Here is a 17,707-nt window from a genome sequence, read left to right as displayed (position 1 = left end):
AGACACTTTTGAGAATAAGATGAAGAATGAGGCTCCATCCCAGAAAACATGCATTTGTACCCCTCACCCAACACTGCCAGCCACTTAAGACATTTCTAGGCTCCAAGTTGAGAATCCTTGCCCCCTAGGATGTCTCCTGGGAACTAGCGAGGGAGAGAAGAATAAAAGGCACCAGACGTGGAAATATCTACCTGTTAGAAAAATGTTCCACCCCTTTCAGTCCAACTCTGGCACCTGGGGAAAAGAGCTAAAGGCTGGCACGGTGCCCCCTGACCTTACCCCAGACAGGACGCCAGGCTGTGGGTAGACAGAAGCCCGTGGGAACAGAAGTAGCAGAACAAGCCCCCTCCCACACATCCTGCCGCCCCAGCCTCCCCCGCCAGCACCTGGGGCCTTGTGCTTCGTGAGCATGCCTGCAAATGAGCGCCTGTGGAAGCAACAAGCCCATGTCCCGCTTCCCCTGAGACAGGCCTGGGCACGATCGCCTCTCCCCAGCCCGGCCAGACGCCAGTAAGGAGACCACTCACAGGTTGGTTGGTCAGCAGTGGTTATTACACCATTGGCAAATAACAAAATGTGTGTACATTAGTGACAACCACGGGGCCAGCAAGACAACCCACAAAAGTACCTGAACAGAGTCCACGACATCCTTCCCAGGAGGGAAATCAACAACAGAACACACACTCACTCACACACACACACACGCGAGCACACCAACATACCACAGGGTAGAAAGCAATAAATTATGGGCCTCGTTCCTGCCCGGATCCTAAGAAAAGGCACAGTTAAAGAGCAAAGCCTCCCCAGGCCACCCTCCTGTGTGTCCCCTGGGTGGGCCCTCAGTCTGGCAGCGGCCAGGCAACACTGGAGGCCTGAGCAGGGCTCGCTCTCCCTGGGAAGAGGTGAGCTTAACTATTTGGCCTCTTACTAGAGAAGAACTATATACGAGGGAAGCGGCCACACTGGCCTCGGAGGGCAAAGGGGCTCGCAAGTCACTGGCGCGCCCACAGCAGGTGAAGGCCCTTGCCCGGTGCCCCAGGGCGCTCTCCCAGGGGCGGCCTTTCTGAGGGCCCCGGGTGGGGCTCGGGTGAGCAGGGTGAGCCCAGGCTGTGAGCGAGGATGCCACCGTTCCTCCCCGTCCCTCGGCACGGCTGCTCCCTCCCCCAGGACTGTGTCAACCTGTGGAGTTCAAGGCCTGGAATTTCTCCCGCAGGCTCCTCACTCTGCCCTGCTGGCTTGGGTCTGCCGGGTCCCTGGGAGCCTCTTCTTTAGGCCGATACTCTGCACACTCCTGGAACTCTGGGCCCTGCCCCGCCTGGGCTGCTGGTGAGCTCAGTTCCCGCCCGCTGGCTGCCTCCAGTCCCGCATTGGGGCCGGACAGGGGCCCCTTCTCCATGACAACCATCCGCCGGCTGTCCTCCAGTGTGAGGTCTGCGGTGACGTACAGGGCCTCCCCTCCGTCCGGCGCGCTTGGGGGTGACCCCGCCAGAGGCTGAGGCTGGGCGACCCCTGGGCCTGCCGGGGTCCTCCTGGCGTTCAGGCTGCAGCAGCGGCCCACCTTCCCCGACAGGGGCGGCTGCGGCTGCATCATGTTCTCCGGCAGCGAGTTGCTCCGGTTGACGGGCAGGTTGCGCGGCCGGCTGCCCTTGGCCTGGAGCGCCTCGTCCTGGGAGGCATATTTGGAGCAGAGCTCTCGGACGTCGGGCCAGTTGAAAGTCTCGGTGTCCAAGGGGCTGAGGGGGCTTCGGGGGATGTGCCAGGCCCCAGGCGAGGTGGTCCTCGGGCTGGTGGCCGAGGAGCTGAAGGAGAAACGCCGCGGCGATACCTCCCTAGCAGAGCCGGGCTTGGGCGGGCTGTGTTCCTGGGCCGTGGGCTGCTCGTGGTTGAAGAGAGACAGCACTGGTTTCCTCTTACCTGTGAGGAGACAGCGAGCCGCCTGAATCCCTGCGCAGGAGGGAGCAAGAGGACATGAGGGCTCTGGACTGACCTCAACTCCCCTTCCAGGCGAGGCTGGTTGCTGGGGTTTTGCGTGTGATGGGAGAGAAACCTCACTGACCATGCACGGCGCCCTTACCAAAGGGAAATGGGAAGAATGAAGAAAAGGGGGTGGGGTGGGGTCAGGGGTCAAAGGAAAAGACTAGAGCTTCTGCTCTCCTGGAAAACAGAGGCCCGTGGCCACAGGCCCTCCGCTCCACAGGAGGAGCCTGGCCTTGAGCGTTAGACCAGCTCCAGGACTCGCCCCAGCCCTCTTTTTGGTAGAGGTCCTTTAGGGGGTCACTTTCCCAGAATCCAGCTGGCTCCTAAAAGGTGCTTCCATCCCAGGCTTGCAGGCAGGGCCCTCCGCCCCACCCCCTTCATACCTCTGCCAGCAGATGGTGCTCCAGCCTCCTGCTGCAGGTGGGGGGTGGTGGCAGCCACCTTTTCCCACTGCTGCGGTAGCCTGGCTGTCACCGACTTGCTCTTGATCCGGAGGCTGTACTGGCGAGCCAGCTGGTAGACCTTGCTCTTGACGCGCTCACTCACGTGGCTGTCCATCATGTGGGAGAGCTGCAGGATGCGGGGGTGTAGCGGGGTCACCAGCTCCCCCTGGGTGCCGCTGCTCAGCTCCTTCACCAGCTCCTTCAGCTCCCGGGCCAGGTGGGCCGGGCTGGGGGGCTCAGTGGGGGTGGCACTCTCCGGCGAGGCAGTAGCCGACTCCTCGGTGATGGCCCCCAGCTCACGCTCCTCCAGGATGAAGAGGGGCTCGTGCAGGTCAAAGCTATTGGCCTGGCCTTGGCCTGGTCCCTTCCGAGGGCTGCCCTCAGAAGACTCCACTTCCTCCCAGATCTTCACAATTTCCGAAGACGGGCGGAACTCAGCATCTGTGATGGGAGCTGGGTCCCCAGCACTAGCCTGGCCTGGTCCTGGGTAGTCAAAGAGGGCCCACGAGGCTGCCCGCGAGCCCACCTGTCTCTTATGCCCCAGCGGAGCCACTGGCTCCGGGTCTGGCCTGGGAAGGCTGTTGATTCTGGAGACTGAGTTTCTCACCAGTCCTTTGGGGATGAAGGAGAGGCTCTCCCGGCGCCGGACACTAAAGCCTGCATCGTGATGCTCTGCACTTTCATAGTAGCTCTTGATTTTGTCCAACAACAGCCGGTCTCGGGAAGAAAGCTTCGATTCCTTCGTGCAGGAAGGCCTGTCTGGCTCCGCTGGGCAGCCTGGGCTCTGGGGCTCTGTCCCGTTGACAGAAGGGTCACTCTCTGCGGCCACCCCCATACTGATGTCCACTTCTGGAGGGAGCTGAGAGCCCAGGGGGTCTGTGGTGCTCCCACGTCGGGCCAGGCCCTTCTCACTGTCCTCTAGGCTGATCACACTGCTGCTCCGGCTGGTCAGCCTCGGGGTCCCGAAGCCGCTGGACTTGCCATCCTCCAGTGCCAGGCTGCTCCGCCGAGAGAAGCTGCTGACGAACCGCTCGGCAATGACGCTGGCCTGGTCCAGCACAGAGGGAGGCAGGAGGCTCTCGGGCTCGTGGGCGGCCCCCATCTCCTCCTCCTCATCCTCACTGCTCAGGACCTTAGGGTCCTCGGTGCTCTCGGCCACCATGAAGTCCACCATATCACCCGGGGGGTCCAGTCCCAGCAGCAGCTGGTGGGTGTCAAGCTGCATTTCTAGGACTTCTGGAGCCTCTGTGTCTGAGGGCATCTCCTCGGTCCCGGGACCTTCCATGGCAGCAAACACCTCCTGCTCTGTCCCAGACTCAGGGTCTGGCTCAACCTGGGAGAGCACAAAGAGCTCATATGAGCCAAAAACCTCCCTCATGTGACCCGGGGGGATGTGGGGACAGCACAGCCTGCTCAAAGCCTAGTGAGAGCGGCTGCAGTTTAGGACTGCAGGCAATCAGAATGAGCATGACTCAGGAATGGGCAGCAGGTCCTAGGGAGAGGATGTCCCTTAGTCACCCTGCAGCTGGGGTGCTGGGCCCACATTCTCAAACCCAAGAAAAGTTCTAGGAATGCAGATGGGGTAAAGTGGTGGCACCTCTCAGTGGCAGCCTGCCTGGAAAGTACAGGGACAAGGTGGGAACATGCAGTATGGGGTCAGAGCCACGGCACCAGGACTCCCCTGCCTGATGGGAGGCGGCTCCCTCAAGCCCCAGTAGCTCCCCACATGGGGTTTGTTCTGGGTTGAAACCCAGGCCTAAACAACTTCCATGAGGGGCCAGGGTCTCCCGTGTGGATCAGGATCCAGAGGGCAGTAGGACCACGTGCTGGAATCCTGTCAGAGGGTAAAGACGGGAATTTGGCTCCTGCCAGCGAGCCTCCGCCCCTGTGCAGGACTCTGCATGTGCGCAGCGGATGGCAAGGAAGGAAGCAAAGTTGGCAGCTCTCTCTTGACCACCTTGAAGGTCATTTGAATCATAAAACCAGCTAGTACAGGCAGCTTTCCAGAGGAATCTTTAGGGAGAACACAGGATAACACTCTATAGCCCGAGGAATCAGACCTTCCAATTGTTCTGGCCTAGAATCTGCAGAGTGGGACCCAGGAGCTAGGCCTGTAATGTCCAACACAATGGCTGCCAGCCACACGTGGCTCCTGAGCATCTGAAATGTAGCTAGTCCACGTTGCAAAAACCTCATACCAAAAAAGTACAAAATACCTCATTAATAGCTTTTTAACACACTACATGTTGACATGATAGTAGTTTGGAAAAGCTGGGTTAAATAATTCTTTAATGTGACTATTAGAATATTTAAAATTACACACGAGGGGACTTCCCTGGTGGCGCGGTGGTTAGAAATCTGCCTGCCAATGCAGGGAACATGGGTTCCAGCCCTGGTCCGGGAAGATCCCACATGCTGCGGAGCAACTAAGCCCGTGCACCACAGCTACTGAGCCTGCGCTCTAGAGCCCGGGAGCCACAGCTACTGAAGCCGGCGCACCTAGAGCCCGTGCTCCGCAACAAGAGAAGCCACTGCTATGAGAGGCCCACGCACCGCAACGAAGAGTAGCCCCTGCTCACCACAACTAGAGAAAGCCCGCGCGCAGCAACGAAGACCCAATGCAGCCAAAAAAAATAAATAAAAATTTTTTAAATAAATAAATAAAAATTTTATAAATAAATAAAATTACACGAGGCTCACATTCTATTGTCACTGGACAGCACCATTCTGAACTCTTTTCCAATGTCACCCAGGCTTCGCAATGTCCTGGCTGTAAGGCCCACCCCGGAGTCTAAGCCTCATGAACTTTTCCTTGTAACTCTGCGATAGCAAAGGACTCCATTCCACATAACCCCCAGATAGCGGGGGGTGGCGGGAAAAAGAGTGCAGGCGTCTGGGTCACAGACCCAAGTCTAATCTGAGCTCTGTCCCTTAGAAGCTGCACAACGTCAGGCACGTCAACCTAACCTGAGTCTTGTTCTCCCTGGTAGAGCTGGTTCAGGAAACAGAAGGAAGAAACAAAACATCAGGCACACAGGAGGTGTCCAGTAGATATCAACACCTTACTCCTTTGCCAGGTGGGACAGGCATGATTTAAATGTCTGGCACACTAGCAGGGCAGAGCTTTATGCTCTATGCAAGGAGGCCTGGCCAAGGGGACCTAAAATCTGGTCACTTCCAATGACTGTGCCCCTTGGCCAGAGACTGCATCTGCCCAAAGGAAGAGGCACCTTTTCTAATTCAGAGTAAGAGGCTCTCGGTCACCAAGCCACATGTCCACAGGCCAGACAGGCTTCCTGAGGGCCCGAGAGTCCTAGGGAGTGGGATTCCCTGTCCCCATGGGCCCAACGGGACAGCCCGTGCCTGAAAGCCCCATCTGCAGAGCTGGAGATCTGGGCCCAGGCGCCTCTGCACTATCCCCCTTCCGCCTTTCTAACAGAAATGAGTGGCCGCCTGCTGGCCACTCACCTCCGGCAGGGAGGACGCAGACTCAAAGCTCAGGCACTTCTCAGCGGTGGTTGGAGATCGGCTGCTGGGCCTTCGGCAGCTCTTGGGGTCTTCGGGCTCCCTGCGCCCCTTCCCCTGCAGCAAGCAGAGGGTAGTCGTCAGCTCCCAGGACAACGGGGAGCTGGTCCCTTCTGCATCCCAACCCTGGCAGCACCTCCTGAGCCCCAAAGGGGCTGGGCTGCGTTGAGACCCAGCGTTGGACCTGAGCCATTCCAGAGTCAGCCTGAACTGCCAGGTCTGGGGACTCAGAAATCCCTGCCAGGGGCTTCCCTGGTGGCGCAGTGGTTTAGAGTCCACCTGCTGATGCAGGGGACACGGGTTCGTGCCCCGGTCCGGGAAGATCCCACATGCCGCGGAGCGGCTGGGCCCATGAGCCATGGCCGCTGAGCCTGCGCGTCCGGAGCCTGTGCTCCGCAACGGGAGAGGCCACAACAGTGAGAGGCCCGTGTACCACACACACAAAAAAAAGAAATCCCTGCCAGGCATGCGGCTCCCTGTGTGCTGGCCTCTCCCCCTCCCCCCACCGCGCCCCATTAGTCATGCCCATTGAGTAGCATGCTGGTTAGCACCCAGTGCTGGAACAATGAATGCCAGGGGCTCACCAGGGCGTGACAGTGAGCAAGGTGTTAAGAAGTGCTGATGGCAGGAAGGAGGGATGAGAAGGGCAGGGGAGGGGACTCTTGGATGGGCATGCGCGTGCCAGGGGGCATGCAAGGAGGAGGGGGAGATCGAAGAGACACCTCACCATAGCGCCCCGGGAGAAAAGTAAAGCGTTGGCCCGATAGTGCCAGCAGTGGAGGGCGGCCAGCAGGGAGCTGGCAAAGTCGGCTACCTGCTCCGCCACTGCCAGGCTCTCCTCCTCCTCCTCGCCTGGGGGCTCTGGCCCGGCCCCCTGCTCGCTGCCTTCATGCCCTGCCAGGTCCTCCAGGGAGACCTGAAAGGCCTGCTCTTCCTCCTCCTCCTCCTCCTCCCGGGCAGCCCCTTCAGCCTCCGACTGCAGGCCCCGAGCACAGGGGGGCTGTCCAAAGTCCAGGAGCGTGCCAACACTGCCCACATGCTGTTCAGAGCACAAGGCCCCCTCGTGACAGGCCTCTGGGCAGCCCCCCTCCTCCTGCAGCAGCTGGGGCTGGGGAGGCTTCACAGAGAAAGCCACATCCAGACCCCCAACCCCTGGTCTCCACTAGGCTCCCATGCGAAGCAGGGGGTTCTCGAGGTGGGAAGCTGGGACTGGGGTCTGCTCAGGAACTCAGGATCCAGAGAGGCCTGCGTGCCCCAGGGAGAGGGCAAAATGAGAGGATCCCGGCTGGGCCAGCCACCACCAGGGTGCCACTCCAGGAAAAGGGTACAGAAGGGTCCCCTGGGCAAGGGCCATGGCTTATTCATCTCCGTGACCCTCATGACAGAGCCTGGCGCACAGTCGGTGCCCAACAGGTGTTTGTTGAGTGAATGAAGATGATGGGGGCTGACCTGGGCTGTCCCCCAACCTGTCCAGACAGTCCCGTGTGCCCCTGGCCTTACCTTCATTCCTGCTGCTCTGGCTGCTCCGCCACCACCGGGTCCCGGCACAGCAGCGAGGGGGAGGGGGAGCGGAGATCAGTAACCCGGAGAAAGAGCCCCGTCACAGAGGCCTGAGGCCCAGAGCCCCCGAGCCAGAGAGCGTCAGGGGCTCTGCTCCCAGAACCTTCACCAGGTCTCCCGGGCTTTCAAAGGAATGACAGACCGGGAGCCGTGGGTGCAGAATGGCACGGTCACTCACTCCTGCTGTCACCCAAGGGCAGAGAGACAGGGTGCAAGGTGTGCAGGGGGAGCCCGGACAGCAAGGGGTGAGGCCCACTTCCAGGGCAGAACAAGGCAGAATCCCCTCTCGACTGTCCGCGACGCCCACACCCTGCTGGTCGCCGGCTTCACCCTCTCACCCCCGCCCTACAGCGCACCTTAAAGGGGGTGCCTGTCCACCCCTCACTCACTCACCTTTCTCGCTGAGTTGCCTGAGCAGATGTCTGGATGGCTCTGATGAGGAAAGCAAACGGGCAGTCAGAGCAGGCCTGAAGCAGCCCGGCCTGGCCCTGGTCCCACGCTCACAGCGCCACACACCCATCATCAGCTCAAAGTCCACTCCAGCGGGGCCCCCCACGGGGGGCCTGAAGGAGGCTGCCCTCGCGACCAGCCCACAGGGAGACAGGGCCCGGGCCACTGCCCCCACCCGCCTGGGGACTCTGCTGTGACCCACAGCCAAGAAGCAGCCCCGCCCCCCCATCCTTGCATTAGCACACAGCCCGGTGCCCTCAGCTCCAGGGCCACAGCCCCCTGCTGCCCCCGTCTGAATGACGAGCCTCTCTTGAGGGCCCTGGCTCCACCGCAAGCCCCACCTTCCTTCCCTGCACGGAGCACATCAGCGCCTTAGCTACACCCAACGCCAAGCCCCTTCACAGCACCCCAGCTGGAAAGCAGAGGTCGCACCCGACTTTCTATGGCCCTTAAGGCCTGGCACCGTGAAGCCTCGCTGCCTGCTGGGGAGTGTTGCCCAGTTGTACAGGAGCTGACCAGGCTCTGAGGACAGAATACAAAACATATCCATTAGGCTGATGGTGTCAGCACCTCGCACCCCGCCTTTTTTGGGGACAGACCTGAGATAGGGAGGCATGTCTCAAGGAACCTCTCTACAGAACCTTGCCCTTAGCCCATATTGCCCTTGACCAACTGGCATTCAGTGGGAGGCCCACTACAAACTTGGAGCCAGAAGGAAAGTCTACTGAGGTCTCTCAGCTGTTCCTGGACAGGAGAGCAAGCTGAAGAACCTTTTTTCTAAATGTGCATGGGCACACACATACCTACACTCTATCTGCATGGAGGTAAGTAGATATCCAATTGTTTTTAAAGTGAGAAATACAAAATGCTCTTCTCTTTCATTTTAAAACTTGTAATCAAGAATATTTAATAATTGGATTTCCCTGGTGGCACAGTGGTTAAGAATCCGCCTGCCAATGCAGGGGACATGGGTTCGAGCCCTGGTCCGGGAAGATCTCACATGCCGTGGAGCAACTAAGCCCGTGTGCCACAGCTACTGAGCCCACATGCCTAGAGCCCGTGCTCTGCAACGAGAAGCCATGAGAAGCCCGCGCACCACAACGAAGAGTAGCCCCCGCTCGCCACAACTAGAGAAAGCCCGCATGCAGCAACAAAGACCCAACGCAGCCCAAAAAAATAAAATAATAAATAAATAAAAGAATATTTAATAAGTGACAAATGATGACAACAACACCTTACTTATCCATAGTGTACTTATCTGTCCATCCCAGCTCTCTGGAAGTAGGAAGCAGAAAACGCCCAGAGGCAGTCAGAGTAGATGGCTGAGAGCAGGCCCTCCCTAAAGCACTTCCACTGGCCTGAATCCTCCCTCTCATCCACTCACTGGCCTGCTTTTACACATGCTCCTCGCACATTAAATCGATTAATTTCTAACAGAAGAGGGAAGAAGGAAGGGCTACTACAGAAAAGCATGCCAAGACTGATAAGGAGCACTCTTCAGTGTAAAGATGGACACAACACCTCAATGCCAGCTGTCTCTATGGCAACCCACAGCCCCGCCTCCCCCTGAGGCCCCGGAGAATGGAGCTGTTCACAGGCCACAAAGATGCTGCTACACCGACTCCAGAAAGGGAAAAGTTCAACTGTGTCGACCTCCTCTATTTTAAAAGGCTCAAGCGTATGAAGCGTGTTTTAGAAAGACGTCTGTTTCATAACGATTAAAACTAAAACACGAAAACAAACAAAACCCAACTCTTAGTGTTTACAGGCTAAAATCTCAGCCTTGTGGAAACTTGAGCTCTGCAACAGGTCATTTCCTGAGTGCCTTGCTTGCTGCAGTTTGGAAGCTGATGTTATGACAGGTAGTATTACTATTACCACCATCACCACAGTCACTTACTGACTACCTCCACGTGTCAGAAGCTTCCAGTTCAAAGCTATGGCAAGTTAAGGGGGAATGTTGGACAGGAGAATTATAGAAGAAAGGAAAGGGGGGAATTCCCTGGAGGTTCAGGGGTTAGGGCTCCGTGCTTTCACTGCCAAGGGCCTGGGTTTGATCCCTGGTCGGGGAACTAAGATCCTGCAAGCCAATTTGGGGCTTTTAACACATGGCACCGTAGAACTTTTGCAACCATGGCAAGTTTGCCTAGGGTTCGAGATCCATCACGAGCAATACCAAACAAAGCAAAAACACAAAAGCTTTCCAAAGACTGCTCGGCTCCACCCTCCAGAAGACCAGAGCCCATACATCAATCCACACAGCTGTTCAGAAGACCCGTGAGTCATGCCAATCAAACCCAACTCACTGTGGGGATCACAGTCAGGACACATCTCCCATCACTCCTGAATCTTTCTCTCTAGGAGTCTCTGAGATGGTTCTCACCCCAACACCCACCTCATGTGTAAGTTTGACAAGTGCCTGGCCGACGCCAAATCCATCCCTGGGCCTCGACTGAAGGCGAGGGTAAAAACCGAGGCAGAAAACACACACATTCACCACTACAAGAGCCGAGAATAAAAGCAAGGCTTTCTCTTTTCAAGAGACGCTTCATTCCAATACCTCCAAGTACACAGCAGCAAGCCCAGTCATGAAAGAAAACCCGGGAAAGCAGAACTTTTCCCTGAGACCCAAAGTAAATATTTCCTGTCTGGATTTGGTGCTACTTGAAATCTAACTCATTTTCCCCAAGTCCTGCCTCTGCTCTGTTCCAGAACTGGGCTGGGGACCATCCATGACATCTGAGCGTTACTCTGGCTGACTCCCAGTATTCTAAGTGGCAAAGGAGGGAGGTTTTGATCGCAGAGGAGCTAAGAAGGGGGGCCTTGGAAAAGAAGGGCTGTCCAGCCCTGGGTGGTCAGGAAGGACCCAGAGGGGCCTGGTGGAAGGCAGGATGCTACAGACGTGCCCATTTACCCTCCCTCCTGCCCTTTCCCAGGATTTCCGGAGGGTGAGAGCCAGCCCCAAATGCTGCTGCAGAAGGTTCCCTGCCTGGTCAAGGGTACTAAAAAGAAGCCTCTCTGCCCACAGAGCCCCTGCCTTACCAGACTGCCGGCGCCCCTGGTGCACGTGGGTGGACACCTCATCCTGGGAGGCCTTCTTCAGGCGCTCTGGGCTGTGGCGGTACCGATTGGGATCTGCACCCAAGAGAGACAACCAGGCCTTTGGGATACCATCAGCCTTGGCGTGGACTCTGCCCTTTCCTGACCACAACTCTGCTGCCCAGCCCAGCTCCAGGGGCCACAAGACCCCAGAGCTCCCTCCTCTTCCATCTTCCGTCCGCCTCTTCCAGCCAGGAGCACGAGGCACAGAGTCCCAGCCACCAGCAGCACTGAGCCCTCGTCTTGCAGTAGACCCCCAGTCTTGACAGAAGGAGCCTCCCCATCCTCCCTGCTCTCTGGAATGTAAGTATCAGGCAAAGCTTCCCCAGGTCTGACCTAGAGATGTGCACCATTAGGGACAAAGCAGGCAGAAAGGGTACACTTACAATAGGAATCCATTTCCAAGATGGCTTCTTTGGCCTGGAAGGGAAAGGAAACCCATCTCGTTGCTACCTTGCTACGTGCCGTTTCTCCCTCGGCCCAAAGACTCACTCTTGCTGCACCGAGGACCGTGGCATCTGCTGAACTGATCCCCACTGTCCAGTGGGGCCAACGTCCAGAAGGTGAGGCCCCAGTGGACCCTGGAGCTGGTTCTGAGGGACCTTCTCCCTGTACCCCATCGGGAGACCTGGGAACTCACCTTCTGGGGGATGGTGGTATGGTGGTTCTCCAGGATGAGCCTCTTGATGTGGTGAGTCCAGCTCCGTTTCTCCTCCACAGTTTTGGCCTGGGAGGACCCAAGGGAGAGGGTGCGGGGGTTATCATGACAGGCCTGAAGCCATCCAGCGTGCGCTGGGCTTCTGCCGAGGAGGGCAGAGGCCAAAGAGGGCCTGTGCTGGGGGCTCTGTGAGGTTACCTTGATTCCTCAGCACAAGCCTGAGAGGTGCCCACAACGACCTCTACCTTCCAGAGGGAGACTCTGAGGCTCGCGCCGCCGAGCGCGGGGGCGGGTTCTGTCCCCAGCCCGCGCCCCAGCCCGCCCCTCACCTGGATGTTGTACTGCTGCTTGCTGTGCTTGTAGTGTGTGACGGTGAAGCACAGGGATTCTCTGGTGCTCTCAATCAGCATCAGGGAGGAACACTGGGGCAGAGGGAGAGGGCAGTCAAGCACGAGGCGGGGAGCTGACCTGGGGCCCCAGCCCCTCAAGACCATCTGGGGAGGCAGGGAGAGTAATCTTTAAGGGTGGAGCTGCATCCACACCAACCCGGGGCCCAGTGAAGGCGACACGGAGTGGAGCCCGGCCGTCGGGAAGGTGGGAGGGGGGTAGAGGAGAGGGCGGTGGCCTCGTTACCGGGATGTGACCCTTGTAGACAAAGTGATCTCCCCGCTTCTTGGTGACGAGCAGCGCTTTGTCAAAGAGGAAGAAGGTCTTCTCGTTGCGCACACGGTGCACGCGGAATGTGCCCTCCAGGACGAGCTCCCCATAGGTGGTCAGGTCTGGCCCCTTCCAGTTGATGAGCAGAGACTGAATCTCCTGCAGCAGCGAATCCCCGACCCCCAGGGTCAGGGTGCTCAAGACCCTGCTGGGGACCACACAGGGCCCCAGGAGCCACCGCCTGGGTTCTGCAGAGACATGCTGCACCGAGGGCTCCCCCAGAGAAGCCCATCCTCACCGACACCACCCCTCAGCTCGCATTCCCTCTTCCAAACCCCACCCCACCCCTGCCTGTCCCTCCAGCTACCAGCCCCAGAGCACCTGGAGCCGGACTGCGTGCTCATGTCTCCTCTTCATGTCGTTGATGTACCAGGCCACGCAAGTCATGGTGTCAATGGCATCCTCTACCACCTCAAAGCCGTCCTCTTCTTCATCAAAATGTTTGGCGATTTCCTGTGCGGGAGACAGGGGCTTAGGCAGCCCAGACTCAAGGGCCCTGCCCCTCCCTCAGGCCCCCGTGTACTCGGGAGGACCCTGGGGTTACCTGGAGTAGCAGGTGGTACTTGAGGATGCGCTGGACTGGCTTTAGGAGGTAGGAGCCCAAGGGCAGTGAGTGCTGCAGCAGCTCCTGCCGGTCCCGAAAGAACTTGGCCTGCTGCTTGTCCTGCATGCACTCGGTCAGGGCGGCCACTGAGCTGGGAGTGGAGGAAGGGGCCGTCACCAGGGGAAGGCCTGCGTGGGGAGGTGGGGTGCTCTGGACTCGCCAAATGGCTCTGCTTCCCCCCTCCACCCGAATTACTCACTTGGGGTAGTTGTTGCAATACTGGGTGTAGATATCAAACTCTTGGCTCTAAAGAAAGACCAAAAATAGTAATTTCAGGGAGACTCCCGTTTGACTATAAACCTGGGTGTATCAAACACATGCCCCTGGCCCCCAGAGCACACTCTCCCCGAGCACCTGCAGATCCATCTCTGTACCCATCTGTCTCGGACATGCCATCCGCCCAGCAGCCCCTGGCTCCACCCCAAATGCCCTTCCTATGTGAGGCCGGGCACTCAGCACTTCCCCTGGAGAGAGGCCCCCAGCAAGGCGGGATGGAGGCAAGGACCCCGCCCTTCTTACCCTTTCCACAAAGCAGCCGGCCACAGCCACGGGGTCACTATTGCAGCTGTCCAGGTCTCTGAGTAGCTGGCTGGGTAAGGGGAGAATGGTCATCAGACCCCGGACCGCTCGCAGCCTGCAGTCACCACTACACCCCCTCCCCACCCTCCTGGTGCCCACACACACGCCAGCCCTGGTGTCAGCGAGCCCTGCCCGGGGCAGCCAACACAGAAGGTATCCAGCACCACTGCAAAGGTGGGGGACAAAAAAGAGCCATGCGTTCCACAAGCAGCAGAGGGAGAAGGGACACCAGTACCCACCTGGGGAGGGGACACAGCTCCTCTGCAGGCAGGGGTCAAACACACAAAAGCAGACATTAAAGGGGGAAGGAGAGAGGGGGAACTCGCAAAGAAACCAAGGCCCCCAGTTCAGAAGGATGCAGGAAAGGGGAGAGACAGGGCGAGTCTCCCAGCACTGCTTGTTCTTAAATGGGGGCTCTATAGGAAACCCCAGTGCTCCCCCTGCCTTCCCCTCCTGTGCTCCTCTCTGCCCAACCACCCCCCACCCCCCACCCCGGCCTAAGTCTCGCCTCCGTCTGCCCTCCCAGCTTGACCAGCAGGAAGTCCCTCTGCCCATCTTAAGGCGCCTGGAGTAAGCTTCCTCCTGTCCTATCAATGCTGTCCCCACAAGCTCCGCTCCTCCGGACCAGTGCCCTCTCTCTGGGGAGTCTGGGGGCCCCGGGAGCCACTCATGTGTGATCTTCGTGGAGCCCCTTTGCCCGAAGCAGCCCCTCGCCAGGCCTCGCTCGGCCTCCCTCATCACGCTTTGCCTGGCTGTGTGTCCCCCTAATGGCTCAGGTCACCTCCAGGGAGCCCCGACTTCCCACGGAATCAGTGGGAAGGTGGAGAAGAAACGAAGACATCTGCACTGCGGGACCAAGATGAGAGGGACAAAGGGGCCACGAAGGGACAGGGGAGAGAGCATCACGTGCAAGGTTCAGCAGTCCCCTGAGGGGCGCTGGCCCAGGCTGGACCCAACATGAACGCGGCCTCGAATGAGCTCCCCTGCCTGACAGGAAGCACATCAGCCCCAGGGCACACGGTCCCACACGCCCTCTCTCCTGCAGGGAGCTAACTATACCACTGTACGGGGATGGACCACCCTTCCCCACCCTCAGAGATCAGACCCTGGCCCACGTGTCACAGCCCACGAGACCAGGGACCTCTGGGGCTCCTCCCTAGGCCCTGAGATGGGCCTCACAGGCAGAACATGGTGCGTGTCAGGCCCGCTCCATACCTGTTCAGTGCGTAGATGCTTTCTATGTTCCCAAAGAGGGCACTGACTTGCTCCGGGTTCAGCAGCCCAGGCGTGTCAATGATCTTCAAGAGGTAGTCCTGCGTGGAGTGAGGCGTCAGGGCCCAGCCCCCCAGGCACAATCCTATCCCTTCCCGTCTTCCCTCTTCTCCCCCAGCCACACCTCATTTCTGTACTACATGTTACAGCTATGACACAATTTCACAGACATCACCTACTGTACTGGGTTGGATAATTCCCCCTCAAAATCAATATCCACTTGGAACCTCAGAATGTGACCTTATGTGGAAATAGGGTCTTTGCAGATGGAGCGATTAAGGACCTTGAGATGATACCACACTGGATTTAGGGTGGGCCCTAAATTCAGTGACTGGTGTCCTTATAAGAGGAGGACACACAGAGACACAGGGAAGGCCATGTGAAGACGGACGTGGAAAATTGGGGTGATACATCTGCAGGCCAAGGAACACCAAGGGTTGCCAGCAACCTCTGGGAGCTGGGAGAGCCCTGGAACGCACTCCCCCCGCTCAGAGATTCCGGAAGGAACCAACCCTGCCAGCATCTTGATTTTTGACTTCTGGCCTCATAAACTAGGACAGGATAAACGAATGCGCCTTAAGCCACAGTTTGTGGTTGTCTGCTAGGCAGGCCTAGGAAATGAATACACCTCCCTCCGAAGGGCAGAGAGCTCCCTCACACAGTCACCTCCTCCAGTGTGCCTCCCAGTGTGAAGCACATGGCCCTGCAAGGCCCTGCATCTTCAATTTATGGATGAGGAACCTGAGGCTGGGTGCTGTGGGGGTGGTTTACGCATGTGCCCAAGACCCCGTAAGCAGGAAACAACAGGGCAGGAAACTGGGCGCGGGCCGGGTTGGGTCCAGAGCCAGTTTCTTCACTGTGGTTCAGTCTCCGCTAAGCACAGTTGTTCCCGCTCCCTATCAAGGGTGCCTACTCCCCGAGCATCTGCAGGAAGTTCTGCTGGTCCAAGCTACTGATCGGACCCCAAGTCATAAGGCAGCGTGAGCAGCCAGCGGCTTCCCGGGGCCAGAGCCGTGAGGCCTCCCCACTGCTCCATGGGAAGCAGCTCCTGGAGACAAACATGTCAGGGACAACTTTCCTTCCCTGGGTGGAAGTAGGTTTATGCGCAAGGGCTGGGCCACCCGGAGCCAGAGGCCAGCCCCAGCCACAGAGGAGGGGGGTCCCCTCCCAACCTTAGCTCCAAAGCCCCGCGGGGGGCAAGGGGTGAGCCTCACCTCCACGATGCTGCGCAGGTCCTGCACGTACGTGCGCTCTGTTTCCACGATTTCCCGCACTACTCGACCCACGTAGCTGAGCTTGTGCGCGGGCGCCACCGACGCCCGGCTGTTGAAAGGGGATAGGGAGCCCCTCATGTTCCGCCAGCTGCTGGAGTTGTTGTTGTTGGGGAGACGCCGGCCGCGCGGGGAGCCCGCCCCGTTCTCGGCCGAAGCCTCGGAGCCGCTGGGCTCCTCCATGGCCCCGCGGCTGTCACGGGAGGAGCCTGACGAGGAGGTGGTGGAGGTCAGGCTCACCGGCCGCTCCTGGCTGCCATCTTGGTGGAGCGAGGCAGAGACGGGCATCCTTGCATTGCTGCCTGGTGGGGACGCTCCGGGGAGGTTCTGGGCGGGACAGACAAAGGGGTAAACCTCTGGAATCCTTGCAGAAACAGAAAGTAAAAGGGTGGCTGCCAGGGGCTGGGGGAGGAGGGAATGGGGGGTTACTGTTTAATGGATACAGAGTTTCAGTTTTGCAAGATAATCAAAGTTCTACGGACGGCTGGAGGCGATGGATGCACAACAGTGGGAATGTACTTAATACCTCTGAATACTTAAAAATGAGAATTTTATGTTATGTGTATTTTACCACAATTATAAAAGCAACAGCTCTGAATCTCAAAGAGGCCCCTGCCTTCAGACTGTATGAGCATCTGCAAGGATGCCCAAGTGACATTCCTGCCTGACTGCAACAGCTCCACCTCCGTCTTTCCCACGGTGGATGAAAGGTGGACCACATCCAGTAACAATAAAGGGCTCAGAAAGCTGAGGCCCCTGAAAAGCAGAGAGGGCATCTCTGCCAGAGCAACAGTCTGGGGTGCCTTGTGATGGAATCCGAAGCCCAGTGCCTCTGCGCCAGCAAAGTACTGAGCTTCCCGGAGCCTCAGCTCCTCGTCACCTACCCCGGGGCCGTGCCCCCGAAGATGCAGTGACCTGCCGGATGTACAGCTCTGAGCCTGATGCCCAGCACAGAGCAACGGCTCCATAAACCATCAAAACAGTGATAATAATGGCAGTTGTCAAAGAGCACTTCCCAAGTGTCCACCTGTCAAGGATCCGGCTCTTAACAATCGACGTGCCAGAGGGTAAGATGCTCCCCAGGATCGCAGAATCTCTGGGGCCACCAGGGGCTTCACCATGAACCTGAAACCTTCTGGATACTGACGGAGAAGGCAGAAGAGATGATACAACGGCTGAACCCACATTACCCCCCCTGCCCCCAGCTCCAGCCCCTTGTACAGGTCCCTGACTCACCCTGGCTCCAGGGGCACAGGAAATTCCCCAGGGCTGAGCCACAGGTGACTCTCCCTAAGTTCCCTTCAGCACAGCTAGATCTAGATCAGGGCAGCACAGCAAGCAGGAAACTGCTCCCAGGTAAGGCAAACATAGCCTCAGGTGGACTTTATTCCCTAAGCAGATGGTGTGGCTCCCAGGTAGGTCAGCCTGGAGCAGCAAGTCTGTGGAGGTGGGGTGGTGGCTGTGGGCTTTGAGAAGGTCAAGGACACTCCAACCCCATCCCAGAGCACCAGAGCTCACCAACACCACTTTCCAGAATGTTCATTTGATTGCT

General features: G+C 58.4%; 1 protein-coding gene across 4 annotated transcripts; it reads right to left on the bottom strand.

Annotated features, from left to right (window-relative positions):
• Window positions 1-530: 530 nt before the first annotated feature.
• PLEKHG3 (pleckstrin homology and RhoGEF domain containing G3) lies at window positions 531-16,476 on the bottom strand (the record flags this gene model as incomplete). Of its 4 annotated transcripts, XM_079700336.1 has the most annotated exons (18): window positions 531-1,914; window positions 2,361-3,753; window positions 5,889-6,002; window positions 6,760-6,984; window positions 7,446-7,465; window positions 7,899-7,937; window positions 8,388-8,477; window positions 10,998-11,090; window positions 11,441-11,474; window positions 11,695-11,781; window positions 12,042-12,134; window positions 12,346-12,528; window positions 12,751-12,882; window positions 12,974-13,124; window positions 13,233-13,279; window positions 13,553-13,622; window positions 14,828-14,925; window positions 16,099-16,443. In XM_079700336.1, the coding sequence occupies 18 exons, from the start codon at window positions 16,441-16,443 to the stop codon at window positions 1,175-1,177; spliced, it is 3,954 nt and encodes a 1,317-aa protein (XP_079556462.1). In that variant the 3' UTR covers window positions 531-1,174. The 4 variants fall into 4 exon arrangements, with proteins under 4 accessions (XP_079556462.1, XP_079556465.1, XP_079556464.1 ...); XM_079700339.1 differs by lacking the exon at window positions 8,388-8,477 and having other exon boundaries at window positions 6,673-6,984; window positions 16,099-16,476; XM_079700338.1 differs by lacking the exon at window positions 8,388-8,477 and having other exon boundaries at window positions 6,673-6,984; window positions 7,446-7,468; window positions 16,099-16,458.
• Window positions 16,477-17,707: the final 1,231 nt, after the last annotated feature.

The sequence above is a fragment of the Hyperoodon ampullatus genome, assembly GCF_949752795.1.
Source record: "Hyperoodon ampullatus genome assembly, chromosome: 3".
Classification (NCBI taxonomy): Eukaryota; Metazoa; Chordata; class Mammalia; order Artiodactyla; family Ziphiidae; genus Hyperoodon; species Hyperoodon ampullatus.
The sequence above is the reverse complement of the archived record's forward strand: the minus strand, read 5'-3'. Positions and strand labels throughout refer to the sequence as shown.